At 36.9% G+C, this 16,666-nt stretch overlaps 1 protein-coding gene across 4 annotated transcripts; it reads right to left on the bottom strand.

Annotated features, from left to right (window-relative positions):
- Positions 1 to 152: 152 nt before the first annotated feature.
- On the bottom strand, positions 153 to 15,298 carry LOC103720364 (BTB/POZ and MATH domain-containing protein 1-like). Of its 4 annotated transcripts, XR_003388129.2 has the most exons (5): positions 14,482 to 15,298; positions 10,199 to 10,547; positions 9,136 to 9,417; positions 1,605 to 1,750; positions 514 to 641 (listed from the first exon to the last, which is right to left on the bottom strand). XR_003388129.2 is itself a non-coding variant. In XM_008810030.4 (4 exons), the coding sequence occupies exons 1-4, from the start codon at positions 14,922 to 14,924 to the stop codon at positions 636 to 638; spliced, it is 1,080 nt and encodes a 359-aa protein (XP_008808252.1). In that variant the 5' UTR covers positions 14,925 to 15,297; the 3' UTR covers positions 153 to 635. The 4 variants fall into 4 exon arrangements, 3 of the variants coding, with proteins under 3 accessions (XP_008808252.1, XP_008808250.1, XP_026665518.1); XM_008810030.4 differs by lacking the exon at positions 1,605 to 1,750 and having other exon boundaries at positions 153 to 641; positions 14,482 to 15,297; XM_008810028.4 differs by lacking the exon at positions 1,605 to 1,750 and having other exon boundaries at positions 153 to 641; positions 9,141 to 9,417; positions 14,482 to 15,295.
- Between the last annotated feature and the right edge of the window lie 1,368 nt (positions 15,299 to 16,666).

The following is a 16,666-nucleotide window of genomic DNA, read 5'->3' as shown; positions in this document are numbered from 1 at the left end:
AAGCAACTAGCAAGAGCCTCTCTACGTTATACAGGCTAACAAGACAGCTCCCGATCAATTAACAAGCCCTCAAAATAAAACCCTATTGCCAATAACCATAGAAATCTCAGAATGGTTATATTTGAAACCAACTCCACATTAGATTGACAGGGTACTCAGATACATTGCATGGAAGAAGCACATGCAATCCCATCTATTTAGGGCACTTTGCAGAACAAAAGTATACCAAACCAGAGCATGATGTCATGCTGCAGAACATTGAGTAAACTTGTTAATGAAATACATCATTAGCATGTTTTCACTGACACAGGCAATTAATGAAGGTACAGAGTTGAGGACTACAATGAAGATATCATGACACTAGAAAGACCACCACCCAAAAACTCTTTACATAAAGAAAGGCATATTAAAAGTAGAGAGTTTCCAATAAACCGCTTCTGGCACGGGAAGAACGCTATTACTATGTTATATCCGGGGCTTGACACGCCTTCCGTTGGCATCACTGCCATCAAGCGCGTCATTTGCAAATGTGCAAGGAATGACAGAATGCTCTCCCACTCTGGCCACATATTCCAGGAGCTCTGTCAAGATAGAGGGGCAACTGACTCTCAAATACTCGAACCCATCAGTCTGCATCACAGCTGCAAAACCAATAACCTCATCAATAATCAGCACTTGAACTTGTCATCAACAGGAACTGTTTGCAAGAAACTAAGATATTGAGTTGTTTCACTCAAACAATGGTTCTCGATGCACAAGTAGTATGCTGTGTGTGTGCGAACTCATACTCTGCTGGCAGATATTAATTGGATTGGATAAAATTTTTGATAAAGTGGAATTAGTATTCACTGTTTTCTGGTATTATATTGCACTTGGTTATAGAGCTTCAAACAATAGTTGCTTTCTAACAGCCAGAAAAGGAAAAAAAGAAAAAAGGAAAATCCTCGATGATGTCCTGCTGCATACGTGGAAATAAAAAAAAAAAAAAAGACCACGGCGTTAAAAAAGGGAATATAATCATGTAGATTGCTAAGCAAGAAAAAAGTTGGCTCTTCAGAGGAGGATAGCTTTATATATGAAATGAAAGCCTGATCCATAAAGGGTTTTCTAAAATCAGAAAACTAGTGCAATCACTACAAGCGACATGGTGATCTAGCATGAAATGTTTACTCAAACAAATTAAAAAACATGCACCCATATAAAGGTGCACATGTAAGGAACTCCACATTGGAAACAAGTTGCTTGATGTAGTTATCCCAATTTGAAGGTCTATAATAACCCATTAGGTGGAGTGCAGTGTCATTTGGATAGGCGTCGGATAGAGAGAGTGCTCATCCCACCTCATTAGCAAAGCAGTATTTATGCAAACATATAGAGAAATTCATGACATTTACTGAAACAAGGTGCAAACACCATAATCATATTGAGGTTCATGCAATCTGTATAGAGTGCAGGCATACAGGGGACCAAGAGTAAGATTATGTGGAAATATAAAAGATTCACTCTGTAAAATGACCAATTACTAATCTTTCTTGGCATATGTAAGGAACAAAATCAGACTCGTCCAAAACAAGTTATCTCTAAAAGCATGGTCAGACAATGACCTGCAGAATCTTGTTTTCTCAGCATGAGTACCAACTCCAGATGAAGATTTTCATGATATTTTCCATCTTTGTTGATGCAGATCAAAGCAAATGATTAACCTCAATGGTCCCGAAATACTATGTGGCTTGAGATGATTTTCAGGCATCTAGCACATTAAGAATAAAATGTGATTTTACTTGTGACAAGTATAGGACAAAAAACTTGTAACTTAGCAATGGTCACACCATAATTACTAAGCCCACTCATAAGCAAGAAACGGATGGCCCATTAACACGGCTAATCTGTCATGGAGATCACTCATAGGATGCGTATTGTGACAAAGGGTACCCAAGGGCCAAAACTGCAGTTATCGCCAGCAAATCACCTCTTAAGCATATATGGATTTTACAATACAGATGTGATTTGATCCTAAATGTTAATTCCAGCATTCTACATGAATCTCATATCAAATACATGGAATTCAAATCAGGACATTCAAATTCCTTTTGTAGATGATAGGTGAATGATATATATCTTACTATATTAGACACCCCAACAGACCTACCCAAGGATGTTCCTTTCATAGGTAAGAAAATATTATTCCCCTGATTCAAATAATAATTAACATGTGGACAACACAAACTTTAGACACAATAAAGGCCCAGATAGAGATAGGTAGTGAGCAATGGATTTCTTATGAGTCAAAGCCAACACCAAGGATTTAAAACTAGGTTTCTGTTTCTGTTTTGGCACCCTGGGTAGAGTTTCCGTTTTGGCAGTTTCACTCTGAGTTTCAGATTTTCGCCCAATAAATCAGCAAAAATTTTAAAGAAAACATAAAAAAAGATCAAAGCAAGCTATTTCAAATCAGTTTTTTGGTTTTTGAGTTAAGCAAGATCGCAATTTATGTCATCTGGATAGTTTTAGATTAGATCTAAAATATTTCAGTCTTGATTAGTCCGGTGATGTCACACAAAATTCGCCAGCCAATGAGCTATTTAATTTGAGTGTAAATATGTATGTTGTACTATACATTCAGGTATATGTCAGATGTTAAATGCATCAAATAGATCATAATAATGCATTGATTTATTTGGTATACTATCATATATCACTGTATCAAACATAAATTAGAAAATACACAATAGTATGGAATTAATTACATATACCCATTCAATACCACAAGAATATAAAACAAATAACCCAACTATGCCATGAAAAACTAATCGAAAGACATTATTCCATTTCATATAACTAGCCACCAAACCAACAAGAATCCAATCCAAGAATGCTATTGTAAATAAATCTAAGAATGCTATTGTAAATAAATCACCTAAACATATTTCACTTTAATTCATTTTAAGTTCATTTTAATCACCCATCTGAGTAAAGTAAAAAGAAAAAGGCCAACACATAATGTCTTCTAATTAGTAAAGAAATTCAAAGAAAAAGAGAATGAAAGAAGGCATTAAACATACTTTCTTATTAAACCAAAAAAAAAAGCGATGTGGCCAATTTCAGGTTAGTTTTGGCCAAAAACTAGAAAAAACAGGCCAAAACCAGTTTAGACTGACCAGAATCAAAAATTTGGGTCAGTTCAGATCAGGTCTCAGCTGAAATGGAACAGTTCCGGCCAAAACTTGACCTTGGCCAGCACAACTGGATAATCATGCTGGCATACAGTTACAGGTAAGACATCCATGGAACCAAAAAATAATAGAATATACCGGTAAATGAATTTGTCACGAGCCACACTGCCAATGAAATTAATTCATCGCCACAGTAGAGTCTTGCATAAGATCTTCCACATAATTAGTCAATAAAAAAAATACGGAATCAGAATGCTGAGTAGTGCCTCCTGCAATAACCAAAATTTTTTCTAGACTCATGTCCTCCAATACATAACACCTATTAAGAGTGCCCCAGCATTTCTGATACAAACAAAGTAAGAACACGAGGATTTTAGCCTTGAGTTTAAGCGATTCTTATGCATCATGTGTTAACAGTCTCCATGGCATTGAAGGATTAATATTGTTTTGCAGAAACAACAAAAAAATCAAAATTTAGAATTTGTCCAGGTCATAAAATCGGATCAGTTCTTATAACAAGTTATATAGCAAAGTCTATGGCAACACAGAGAAGTTTAACTAGAAGTTATTTGATGTCAAACTTCTCGACACTTGGAACAATAATGAACCTAGAATAGCCCATTGGAATATTATCCTATAACTGTCTTCCATAGCATGCTCAAAGAGATAACAAGTTTCACTCTCACTGCATTACAAAAAAATCTTTGCACCTTAGCAATCACTAAGAATAATAAAAGAAACTATAAAAAAGGAATGAAAATGACAGGATGCAACCAGCATAAGGACACATGAAAATGATGCAGAGTAAATTACTTGTAACATCCATAGATCTTTTGTGTTACATAACTTGTGTGCCAATTTTGATGGCAAGGGTGGACATATGGGCTATGGCATGTACCAACGTATTCTACAATGTCTAGAAAGGCCAAGCATCCTATTATTCCAAAATAAATAAATAAGAAAATATAGCAAAGTCTCCAATCACTGATAAACACAATGGGATAGTTAGCAGAGATTATTGGACATAAATTTCCATAAAAACATAGAAAACCAACTTAATATTCTAGTATCTTTTAGTTAGCATGTTGTCCAAACTTTAATGTTTTAGATGTGACTAGCCAGAAATCTGGATGTGAGAATTTATTTTGGGTCCCAAGCATAACAAAATAAATTGTTAAATTAAAGCTGTGTTTAGCATCTTTGTCACTTTTTTTAAGAAGAAAATGGAAACATGCATTCATTTTCTGTTTTTTCAAATTTCTGACAACAGAAAGCATATTTAGCTTACTCTTTTTTTAAAAAAAATAGGAGGAGCTGCCTCCCTTGACACCAAGATTGCTGCCACCGCCCTTACCAACCTTGCCGATAGTCCTCTTCTCCAAGCTCTGCCCTTGGAGCTTTCGGCGACCAGAACATGCAGCATCACTGGGGATACCAGAGCCCTTTCAAGAGGACCTTGAAGAGGAGGTGCTCGACCTCAGTGATTCAGCCGGAAGGCAGAGAGCCTCGAGGAGGGTGGGGTAGACGACGATGTCGGCATTGCAGCCTTTCTAGGAGATGCGGCAGAGCACGGAGTAGAAGAGGTGGACAGCAACATTGAGGTGGCCAGCATCCAAGAGGCCATGCATGGCGCCAAAGTCAGCGAAGACATGGAGGGCAAGGTCATGGTGGCGAGTGTGATAGACGGCAGTGACAAGGAGGTTGAGGGCAAGGGCTTCAAGGGGGGCATCGCAGCAGCCAGTGAAGGCAGCAAGAAGGTGGAGGGCGGAGGGAGGCCGTTCGTAGTGGTAGGGAGAGGAGGCGGAGGAGGGCGAGGAACGAGAGGGGATGTGAGACCCTGGATTGGGCTCGGTCCACTTGACCATCCTAGCCACCTAACTTGGGCCACACGTGAGGGCACCGAGAAGAAGACTTTGGCTGGAGTCTTCTTCCTCCCCGATCACGATGAGTCGGGAGTTCATTGCAATCCGGAGATCAACCGAATAAGGCCTGGGATCAGTTATTTAAAATCCTCTTCCTTCTCCTTCGAATTCACTCAAGATTAAGCCATCAATTTCGAGCTCTCTTTCGGATCCTTCTTCCTCGATTAGTCGCCGGAGCGCCTCGCCGGACCGAGGTAAGTCTCTTCCTCTTTCTTCTCTGTTGTTTCTGGCCTTGCACGCCGTGATTGGAGCCGATGAATCACCTGAAAATCGTCAAAACAGGAGTGCGCTATTCCGGTCTTCCTTGTCTTCTTTTTCGCCGCCGCCGACCATCGGTTGGTCGGGGCTACGACTGTCGTGGATAAAAGAGGAAGGAGCAGCTGTTCGTGAAGAGAGGAGAGAGTTTTTCTCTCTTCCCTCTTCCCTCTTCTCTTCTATCTTCCTCTCTCCTCAATCTATATTCTCTCTTGTTTCTCAGTCTCTCTACCTCGTTTGTCTCTCTCTTATCTTCTGCTCTTTTTTCTCTCTTTACAGAACTTTTTCTCCCTAGATAGACTTAAGGATCCTAGTGTAAGCTTTGCTCTCTTTCTTGCTCGGATCCAAGTTGACCCAGTTTGGAGACCCTAAACTACTCCAATATCCGGATAGTAGAGCAGCCCAATACTTCAGCCCCAGCTAGATCTTTCGAAATTTGGCCACTATTGACTTTTACTTGACTAGTTGAATTCTCCTTACTTGGACCCACCTGGGCAGTCGTGTACTATCACCTGACCGATCTGATTTGGGCATGAGGCTGTATCTCCATTAGTATTTTAATTTTGATTTTGCTTGGTTTTTAAGATATTAATAAAAATTAATTATATTTTAATGATATTAAAGCAGGCGAACCTAACCCATCTAATTGGAGTGAGATTCTGAAGTAATAAGAGGTAAGTAACAAAATGTTTCAAAGCGTATTTTTTGAAGTTTTGGCAAAATGATAATTGTTTGATTAAATATTGATTATGATATTTATTTTATACTTGGTTAAATGGGTCAGGCATGTTGATATTATGATAGTAATTATTTTAAAATATGTTGTGTTATGCTTTGAAATTTGAAAAATGTGACTGGGCAAAATTTGTTTTGTATATATATATATATATGTGCATTCTTAGCATGGCTATGATCTGGCCCACCAATAGAGATTATTTGTTGGCCCTGTCGACTTGTAATCTGTGAGAAATTGGTTTCGACACTGCACCACTAGTTACTAGAATAGTGATATTTGGGACACTGTATCACCGGTGGTTAATAATAGTGGTATTTGGCACCTTGTGCATTCTGACCAATGCCACTAGGTTACACGGTCATAGCCTAATATCTAGTTTCTGATATTTCTTTGTGAAAACAATAGTATACTTCAAAAAAGAAATATGCATTAATCGAGAAATGATTTATTTTTCAGTCAATATTTTGTGCTTTTAACTAATTTTTTGGCATGTTTTGACCAACTTTGGGGTGTTACATTGCTTATCGGGCTAGTATAGCTCATTATTATGTTTTCTCTATTTTTCAAATCCGAATGCATAATTGCTCGAGACTTGGGGAGTGTGCTAGTTCCTTTGAAGATACTTTCAATTAGTAGAGTTTTAGTTAGACCAGTTAGAATATTTTATTTGATTTATGTTAATAGTTAGCAAATATTGACTTGTGTCACTTTGGAACTATTGTAAGAACTATTTGGATAAGTTCTTGAATAAATATATTTTAGAAATTATTATTGCTTTGATATAATCTGTAGCCTTGCATGCTTATATGGTCCACTATATAGGTATGCGGCATTTGTTACGCTCTGGGTTCGAGGCATGACAGAGGATAGAAAGGGTAATTGGAGAGGGGAAGGAGGCGGGAGAGCGAGAGGGAGAGGAGATGATATGGGCAAAGAGGGGGGTGGAGATGATGTAGGAGTCAAGGGCCATGTGGGAGAGGAGGGGAAGGTCCGGAGGGGAGTTGGAGAGGAGTTGGTTGGCCGTGGCGGAGTAGATTAGGGAGTTGTGGCAATAAAAGGATCATCGCCATGAGGGAAGAAGGAAGGTTCAAGGATTCCAAGAAGGGAGGTCCAAAGTCCTTGTTGGATGGTTGTTGTTGTTTTTTGGGAGGGGGGGGGGGGGGGGGGTAGAGAGCAGTCCAACTTCTCAAATCAAGCTTTGATTTACATAGATTTGACGCCAATTGAGCAAATCGAACCGATATAGGTTCAGACTCTACACTTGAAACTAACCAAGATTTCATCTATTGGTCAAGATATACCTAGATCCATATTGACTCATTAACTCCATGCTACAGAATGGCAAGGATGAACATGATGGGCGAGAGGTACATGAGGTGGACAAAATGCAAGAAGAGAGACCAAGAATAGGGACTTGGCTTACTCTTTCGGTATTAATGATCAAGTATCTATTCAAATAAATGGTTAATGAATAGGCCAAACTAAACTTTCCTGTTGTATTTTATGGCTGCCGCCAAACCACAGTCATTCCACATACACAAGTATACTTTTAAATATAAAATGGAAATTTGTTTTTTTTACATACATGAGAGATGAACCATACACATATTACATAATTTATAAATATTTTGTAGTATAAAGCATGAGTTTTTCACATAGAATTTTGCTTATTCACAATGATATTAATTTGATATCATAAAAAAACGAATTATTTAGAAGCATGCAATTTGTGTACATCTTCCTATCTAAATGCATGGTCATAATTAGATATCAAATTATTTTCAAGGATCAATTACTTGACAAAACATGAATTAGACATCAAATTATGAAACAGAATGTCTGCACGGTATTCCCATACTATTGAGAGATTACAGGTACAGCGCCCTCCCCCCCTTCCCGCTAAAAGAAAAAAAAAGAGAAAAAAGCATAACCAATGGCCCATTCTTCTAGCTTAAGAGCTACGAGGAAAAATCAGGAGCATACCGTTTGTGACAAGATAAAAGGCATATCCAGAATACAATATCAAGAGTGTTTCAAATTAATTAAAAAAAAGAGAGAGATTCCTTGCTTCAAGAGCATGTATTTCTAACGAGATACCTTTTAAGGTACTTGATAGGATTGATAGAAGCTATTAATTGTTAGATAACACAGCCAAGGTTGCCAATGTCATGCTATTTAATAGAGACTACTTCAACAATTTATTAGAAATTTTCAACTACAGTAAAGCCACCACATATGAAGTAACATACTATAAGCTAATGAAGAAATCATTGCTTTTAATGAAAATCACTACCAGTGATGAATCACGAATATCAACAATAAGCTCTGAACGAGAATTAACCAAAATTGGATAACAAGATCAAGCACCTTTCAGGAAATTAAAGGGTTGTGAGACACTAAGAGAGGGAGATGAATTTTTGACCAAACATGATGAACAAAGCCACTAGATGATGCAACGGCCAGTGGAAGACCAGAGAAAATTAATTCTTTACAATCGGGATATGCATATCCAACCAAACAAAGTAATTTGCCATTTGTTAAGGTATCATAAGAATGAGAAGGTACATTGACATGCTCTTAGTTACTGTCATGCTTGATGTCATGTGCAAGCATTTAGTTGCACATCTGCAAGTACACTGCTATCTTCAACACCATAAATAATTAAATAACAATGAAATTTATTTTCCATTGTCTGTGCAATTCAAGTTGATACTCACTGCATCTGAAATGCCACGAAAATAAGAGCAGTTTTTCTGTAGAAAACAGGCAGCAGGAATGGTAAGCATAAAACATATACTCCCTGCATGTATCTTCAGTTTTACATATGTTGTCCCCAATTACCAAAAATATAAAGTAGGTTTTTCTTGTTAAAAAAAATTCAAGAATTATAATCACAAAATACATAATCACAAAATTTGGAAATGTGCAACAATACAAAAGCAGGTTTTTCAAATTAATTCAAGCATTTGGACCATTTAATAGTATATTCACAAACATGTCTACATTCACATGCATTAAGAAAAAAACACAAAAAATGAAAAAGATATACCTTACCTCTGAGATTTTCAGGTAATGCAATAAATTTGAGACAAACAGCTTTAAGCTGAAAACAATGGTGCTGCTCAGCCAATGCTAAAGTGGTAGCAACTGTATTTATGGCAACATCCTCACATAGCTTGACTTCACAGAGTGACTTAAGCCTCTCCAACGCATAACGGTCCGCCGCTGCAAGCAAATGCTGAGCCATTAATGTGGATGCCCATTTTGTGTTCAGGCCAGTGAGCTCTTCCATGTCAGGAAGTGAATCCCAGTATATGAAATGAAGTAAAGCCTGCAAGAAAAGCAATAAATAGGGTTGCAATTAAATTCTCCATTTGACGTGACCACAGTCATGACAATAACAATCATCTGCAATTACAGCATCCATTCAAACCGTAAATCACCTTAAATCACCCTAGCTATTCAAACCATATTGTTTAATTGTTGAACCAATAAATGGTCTAACTAAAATTTTCACAAACCACTACCGGGTGAAATTTTCTTCTTCCTTTTTCTTGCCTGTTACACAGACAAACACATGTAATTATTTATGCATCCCTAAGCTGGCCTCTGTAAGTCAAGATTCACAGAAATAACTAATGCAATCTCCAGGCAACATTAATAACATAACAAACTGAACCTTAACTGGAAATCTTATCCCATCAGCACAAGGTCAGCTTTATCAAAGTTTGAGAACTTTCTAAATCCATATCTCCGCCTGGCATCAACCCCCTGCTGCTATTCAATTCTCAATCAAGGCAACTTCTAGAAGAGAGAGGCGTGCCATAAAACCTGCAAGCTAACTAGCATGAAGCAAATCTACTAATTGTTTAATTCAATTCTCAATTAAAGGTCATGCAACCAGAAAGAAACACTCCATAGTTAATAGGAAAGAACCTAGTGGAAGACAAAATTAACTAGATGAACAAAATAGAATTTATATGAGGCATAAGTTATATAGCAAATGAGCTAAATTAGTGCAACCCCACATAGCAACAAAAGAACAATGCAATAAAACCATGATAATAACTTGAATTATTACACAAATTTAGAGGGATTGACTATTGACCAACCTTAAAAATGGGGGCCTCCATATCCTCAACCTTTATGCACTGCATGTTACGGTCCTTCATTGGACCAAAAAGTTGTGCCCTGAACACAGGTGACCTAGCTGCAAGCACCAATTTGTGAGCAGAAAAGATCTCCCCATCAACTTCAAAAGCTACATCAGTTCCCTTTCCACTTTCCAGAAGCTGACCAAAATGCTGAGCTATGTTAGAGGGTGGTACTGGAATGGTGTAGATCTTTGGTCCTTCCGTACGTGACCTAACAACACCAACACTACAACTAACTGATAGGCAATCATCTTTAAGATAATCAGATGCCTCCAAGCTAGTTCTTTTGAAAAACCGCTTATAACCCCTGCATGATTCAATAAAAAATGTAATAAGCTTTGTCAATATGTTAGATGCAAACATGCGTGCGAAGAAAGAAAAACATAGAATAGAAATCACAGAAACAACAAGGACAATAGAAGAACCTAAACTATTAGAGAAATTACTTAGCACAAAGACAATATCAAAAGACGTGTTGATCATCATGTCACCTATCTAAGATACAAAACAGAATAGAAACATTATAGCTTGAAAATTAAAATATGTGACCCTCAATACTAGTAATATATCTCAGCAAGGTCAGAATTAGATACAACCTTGTCATATCACAGTACTACTGAAAAAAAAATTCAAATAGATGACATCTAACATATCAGAGGTTGATTTTTGTCATCAAGAAGGACAGTACATTCGTGGTATTTGAATCAATTCAATACTTTATTTTTGAAGGATTACAAAAGTTGAAAAACCACATGCATGCTAAGAAATAAATTAAACAATCGAAGAGTGATAATATGTTGAATGATGCAAGCATCGGAATGCCGCATTATAGATCATAGAAAAATATCTATTTCTGTTTACATCTTTCTCTTCATTCAAATGTCAAATCACAGACTGAACCAAATATATTTCTACTTATGGCTTTCTCCTCTCATATGTTAGTGATAATTAAACTGAAATAAAAATTTGTTCAAAAAAAATCACGGTTAACAGCAATATCATATGAGCTTCTTTAGATGGAATTTTTGAAGTTCTAATAGCCAATTCAGTCCAAGCATTATTCCTAAGATCCTAATATCACTGGAAAATATGGAACTAGAATCTCATACTACCAATTCCAAGTGGTTGATGATGGAGTACTATAAGGGAGCATTTGGTATGGGATGATCGTCCCAGGATCAAGGATGATGTGAGTGGAGGTGATGAGATCACCGCGTTTGGTTGCACCACGGTGATCCTACATGGCGGTGATTGTAAATCACCTCCACTCCTCCCATCACCGCCCAACTCGGTGATGGGATACCCGTCCTTGAGGTCGGAAATCCAAGATCACCCCAGAGCAGTGATCCTGAATTGAAAATTAAAGACAAAAATACCCCTCAATATACCATCAATATATTATGTCAATACTATATATATATAACATTATATTGATATTATATATTATATTAATGATATATTATATTATAATATATTACTAATCATATTATTATCCTATTATTATTGAAGGATAATTTTAAATTATAGTAGTAATATATTATTATATTTTACATTTATATAATGAAAATATTTAATATATTATTTCTATTTACCTTATTTTTCTAATCAAAATAATTATTAGTATTAAAAATCTATTATAATTATAAATAAAAATATTAATTCTATAATAAAAATAAGATATTTTTTAAGATTAATAATTTATAGGAGTAATAAATATATTTTTATAGAATAATATTAACAATTAATATATTGATAGATATATTAATATTTTATTATAATATATTTTATATGATTAATAAATATATGATAAGAGCTACTAAAAGTAGAATATGTGACAAAATTATGGTGCTATTATAGAAATTAGCATATTGACTTGCATTTTTTATTCATGAGAGTTAAAAACACACAAAAAATCCATCTAAAATATATCAGGGGTATTTGTAGTATTATGTGGTCGGTGATCTTGGATCCCCATATCATACCAAACAAATTACTCATGAATACTCGAAGACTTTTAATTACTGGACCATTGCCTACCAAACACATTGATCTTAAATCATTGGGGATCAAATCACCCCAGTATTCAGATCACCGAGGATCTTAGATCACCATGGTGATCCTGTTGGGGTTACCAAACGCCCCCTAAGGTTGCTTAAAATGAAATAACTTTTTAAGTTCCCATACCCAATACAACCCAAGAATTACTAACAAATGCCCTAGACAACTAAAAAATATGAAACCAAAATCATTTACTTGCATTCCATGAGAAATGCAATAAAGTCCAGTAACACCAAGCAGATTACAATCAGAAATATAGGTTTCATTGCTATCAATCCCCTAAATGTCCAACAATGTTTGATTTGTAAGGAAAGAGCCCCATTTATTCTGGCATACTGGTTTTCTGAATCTTCACACAAGATTCCCTCATTCCAGTAGAATTTGGATAAGCTATAAAGTTTTGTTTGGAAGCGAAACATTGTGGATAATATGAATATCTATTCAAAATAGTGTCATATTAATTATTTGTTTCAGAATGCAATTATCCATAATATAAATATATTTAATTTAACAACTTTACCGCTTACCTTACTCAAAATCTACGTATTAGCCAAAATCCTAAAGAATTCACACACCATCATACCAAGTATGATTTTTCAAAAACTTTCAGACAATTTTCATCTCCCATAAAATAGAGAGAGCTATAATTTAAAAAAACATGTTAAATAATCTCAGTAATGTACATTATTTAGATAATGACGTCTTCAAAATTGGAGTATTGCACTTTAACCCATTTTTACAGTTCACCAGATGAGCAAAAGAAAACAAAAGAACAAAAAGAAATTTCTATTATTTCCAATACACCCATAGTACCAGTTTAGACCAGATTAAAATTTGAAACAAGGACATGAGTATTTGAATACTTTCTTTTCTGTCTTATTATTTTTGCTATGTGAACCAAACATTCTAGGTGATGGCACAAAATCAGATGGACCTAATAACATAGCTTCATACATATTAAACAAATATTTGTGTTTAATTATCAGGTTTGTCAAACATGAAACCTTAATTCCACAACAAAACTCTATCTTACAACTGATCGCTAATATCTTACCTAGGAATCCAATCTTAGCACTAAGCATCATACATATCAACTGCCCTAACCTAAAGCTCCTTAAAAACATTCAGCTTAGATATTTAGAGTGCTTACTCCAAAAGCACATACATCATGCTATAATCGCCTTACTCAAGCTTTCAGGAATCATCTCAGCATTTGGTCTTCAGCATGCACTCCAAGGCACTGATTCTCAACTGATTTTGCTAAAATCATCTTACAGCACATCATGCTTTAAAGCACCTAATAACCCATGCCATCATTTCTGCCTGACTTATAGTCTTGCCTTATTAAACATCGGTTATGAATATAATCACTATATAGCAGAGAAATAATATGATATAATCAAACTCTAATTAGTAGAACATCATCAATTGATACTTTCATTTAATTCACAATGGAAGAATGAAGATCATTGAAAAAATTCCTAAACTTCAAGTCTTAATTTGGAACTACTAAATGACACTGATTTTTATAACCTTTCATCCATCGAAACCTTAACCAACAGGAATGAAACTCCTAATTTAGAAAAAGGAACATCAAAATAACATACTCAAAAATGATGTTGATTAGTTGAGGGGTACGCCACATAATGATGAAATAAAAAGCAAACTATAAGGCAGAGAGTCCCTTAAACTCATTCAGTTTTTTAAAAAAAAGAAAGAAAAGGGCCGTCGGGCGGCGGCGGCGGCGGCGGCGGCGGCGGCGGAAGAGGGGGGGGGGGGGGGGGGGGGTGCCACACATTTAAAAACGTCGAGAAGGGAAGCTCAACCTTTCATTCCAATGCTTAGGTTCAAAAATATATTCTCTACCTCCCATAAAAGTCAATCGTTACTCTGAATGCATAGCAAAGAAATGAACACAAGAAGCTAGACAATAATCATTCACTGTGTGAAGCAGAGCTCCCCGAGACAAACCAATCACAATTAAATCGCAATCATCTAGCCTCTTCCCAATAACCAAAAAAAAACAATGAAGTCACATAAAATCTTAAAGAACTCCCACAATAATCCTAACGTAAAGAAGAAAACATCCAATTCACAATTCAGTGTGCACCATATCCATCAAACCAAATGTATACAAGGGACATCAAGAAAACACAAGGAAACCCCCCCACAATTCAACTCACCACATGCTACCACGGTACTTGAGGGTGTAGGGCCCGCCCTCGAGGGTCCTCCCAAAGTGGCTGTGGACCTTGTGCTGCTCCTTCCCGCTCTGGTCCAACAACGTCAGCTCGAAGAGCGCCCGCACGTCGGTCCCCTCGCTCGCCAGGGCGATGAACAGCGACACGTACGCCGCCGCGTCCTCCACGCTCTTTCCGTCCGGATAGAAGTAGATGGCCCACTCGTATCCCCCCACCGCAAAGGTGTCCGACGCGATGTACTTGCCGATCCCCATGCCCTTGGACAGCGAATAACCCGTGATCTTGAACTGGTGCGACCCGTTCACCGTCTCCGTCACGGAGGTGGAGGCAGTCTCGGACGGCGGCTGAGGGGCCAAAGAGAAGGAAGACGACGACGAGGAGGGCCTCGCGGAGGCGCCGCCCTTGCAAACCCTACCGGCGCCCATCGGAAAGCGGAAACGGCAAAATTGGATCGGATTTGGGTGAAATTGGTGGAAGGATCGCCCGCAAGAATTGATTTTTGGGGAAAAATTGGGGAATTTCGGGATGGAAAGTGATGATGATGATGATCTGAGTGTTAGGGTTCTCGGTGGGTTGGGGGATTTCTAGGGTTTGAGAGATCTTGACTGGATTCTCTCAGAGGGTTTTGGATGCGAATTGGGGGATTTGGAGAGGGGAGGGTGAGGGCTAGGGTTTGCTTCGGGGCTATTATGGCGAGGAGAGATGAAATCGAGAGAGATGTAGGAAGCGAAGAAGAAAGAAGACGGTGAAGATGGTGTGGTTTGGGGTTTAAATTGGTCAGGAAAGACGGATTTTTAGAAAAAGAAACGGATTTGGATGCTTCTGCTGTTTTTAAATCTAAAAGGACTTAAATTCTTCACGTGCTAGGCACGTGGTTTCTATATCTACGTTCTGTGAGCTAGTTGATCTGAGCCGTTGAATTCTTGTTTTCTTTTTTGGTAAAAAGACCGTTGGGATGAGAACAGCTTACCTCGAACCTAGTTCGGATAAAAAAATAGTACAATTTGGAGATTTTGATGTGTTTGATATAGATTGCTATCAGATTTTTACTCCAATAGCCGATTGAGGTTAATCAGTATTGTAACCATCATGATTTATGGAGTCATCCTTGCAGGTGAAGAAGCTCAGCAAAAGTTCACCATGAAAAAATATAAATGTTACAATTCAGCTAAAAGAATGGATGATACATATAGTTGCAATGTGTATTTTTTTTTTTTTAGCTTTCGAAAAAAAAAGAGGAGGGTAAGGAGGATCTCACCCGCATAGCAACCCTCATTGGGTCCCTTTCCGCTGGAGAATGTTCGATACGGGTAGACAAGTTTTACTCATATGCTCTCCACCTACGAAGAAATCCCATCAACGTAGCAACCTCTTCCACGTGTGAGTACGTCACACCAACATCACATAAGTACCGGCGGACCAGATAGCGACTCCACCAGGCAAACCAGGCGGGAGGCATCCAGTCTCCGTATTTAATCGGCACTTGCGCATTTTGAATCTGGGCCACTCTGATGGAATCTTAGCTCCGTTTCAACCGTGCTACCATCGGTGGTGTTACAATGTGTATTTGAGAATAAATGGATGTTTATGCCTGCTTTTTATAATTAAAGTTTTTTATATATTTTATACAAATTTGGAATTTATAAATATCAATAGATTTTGTTGGGTGGTGCATGGAATTTTTATAATGATTTTTTGAAAGATATGGTAAAGATTCATCAAGACATATAAAGTCTAAGAAATTCCTTTATTTTTAATGGGGAGCGCAAGTATATTTTCACGAAAAAAACTAGTTTCAGTTACGCTCAATAGTGGTATACACTGGTCAAATATGTCGTTATATAGCAAGAGATGCATGCCATTGCAACGTCATGCATTTCATGTGCCAAATATAATAATAATAATCCAACAACTAATTATATTTAATAGTTTGAAAATGAGAAATATTTTTAATTCAGAAAATAACAAAATCTATAAATATAATTTTTTGTGTTTTTTGTATTTCAAAAATTTTAATTTTAATAAATATTCTAAGGCGAAATCATTTATGCTTCTTTTTGATATTAACAAGAAGAAATATACTCAATTTATGCTTCTTCCTCCTCTCCAATTTAGAACTTTCAATCCCACCATCATCCTTATAGTTAGTTACTTTTCAATTTTATCA

The sequence above is a fragment of the Phoenix dactylifera genome, unplaced genomic scaffold (assembly GCF_009389715.1).
Source record: "Phoenix dactylifera cultivar Barhee BC4 unplaced genomic scaffold, palm_55x_up_171113_PBpolish2nd_filt_p 000026F, whole genome shotgun sequence".
Taxonomy (NCBI): Eukaryota; Viridiplantae; Streptophyta; class Magnoliopsida; order Arecales; family Arecaceae; genus Phoenix; species Phoenix dactylifera.
The sequence above is the reverse complement of the archived record's forward strand: the minus strand, read 5'-3'. Positions and strand labels throughout refer to the sequence as shown.

Excerpts from the sequence above, each read along its gene's own strand:
- LOC103720364 (XM_008810028.4), bottom strand. The coding sequence starts at position 14,924 with ATGGGCGCCGGTAGGGTTTGCAAGGGCGGCGCCTCCGCGAGGCCCTCC. Across the intron at positions 10,548-14,481 it reads AAGTACCGTGGTAGCATGTG|GGGTTATAAGCGGTTTTTCA; the intron begins GTGAGTTGAATT and ends TGAATCATGCAG. Across the intron at positions 642-9,140 it reads ATTACCTGAAAATCTCAGAG|CTGTGATGCAGACTGATGGG; the intron begins GTAAGGTATATC and ends TTGGTTTTGCAG.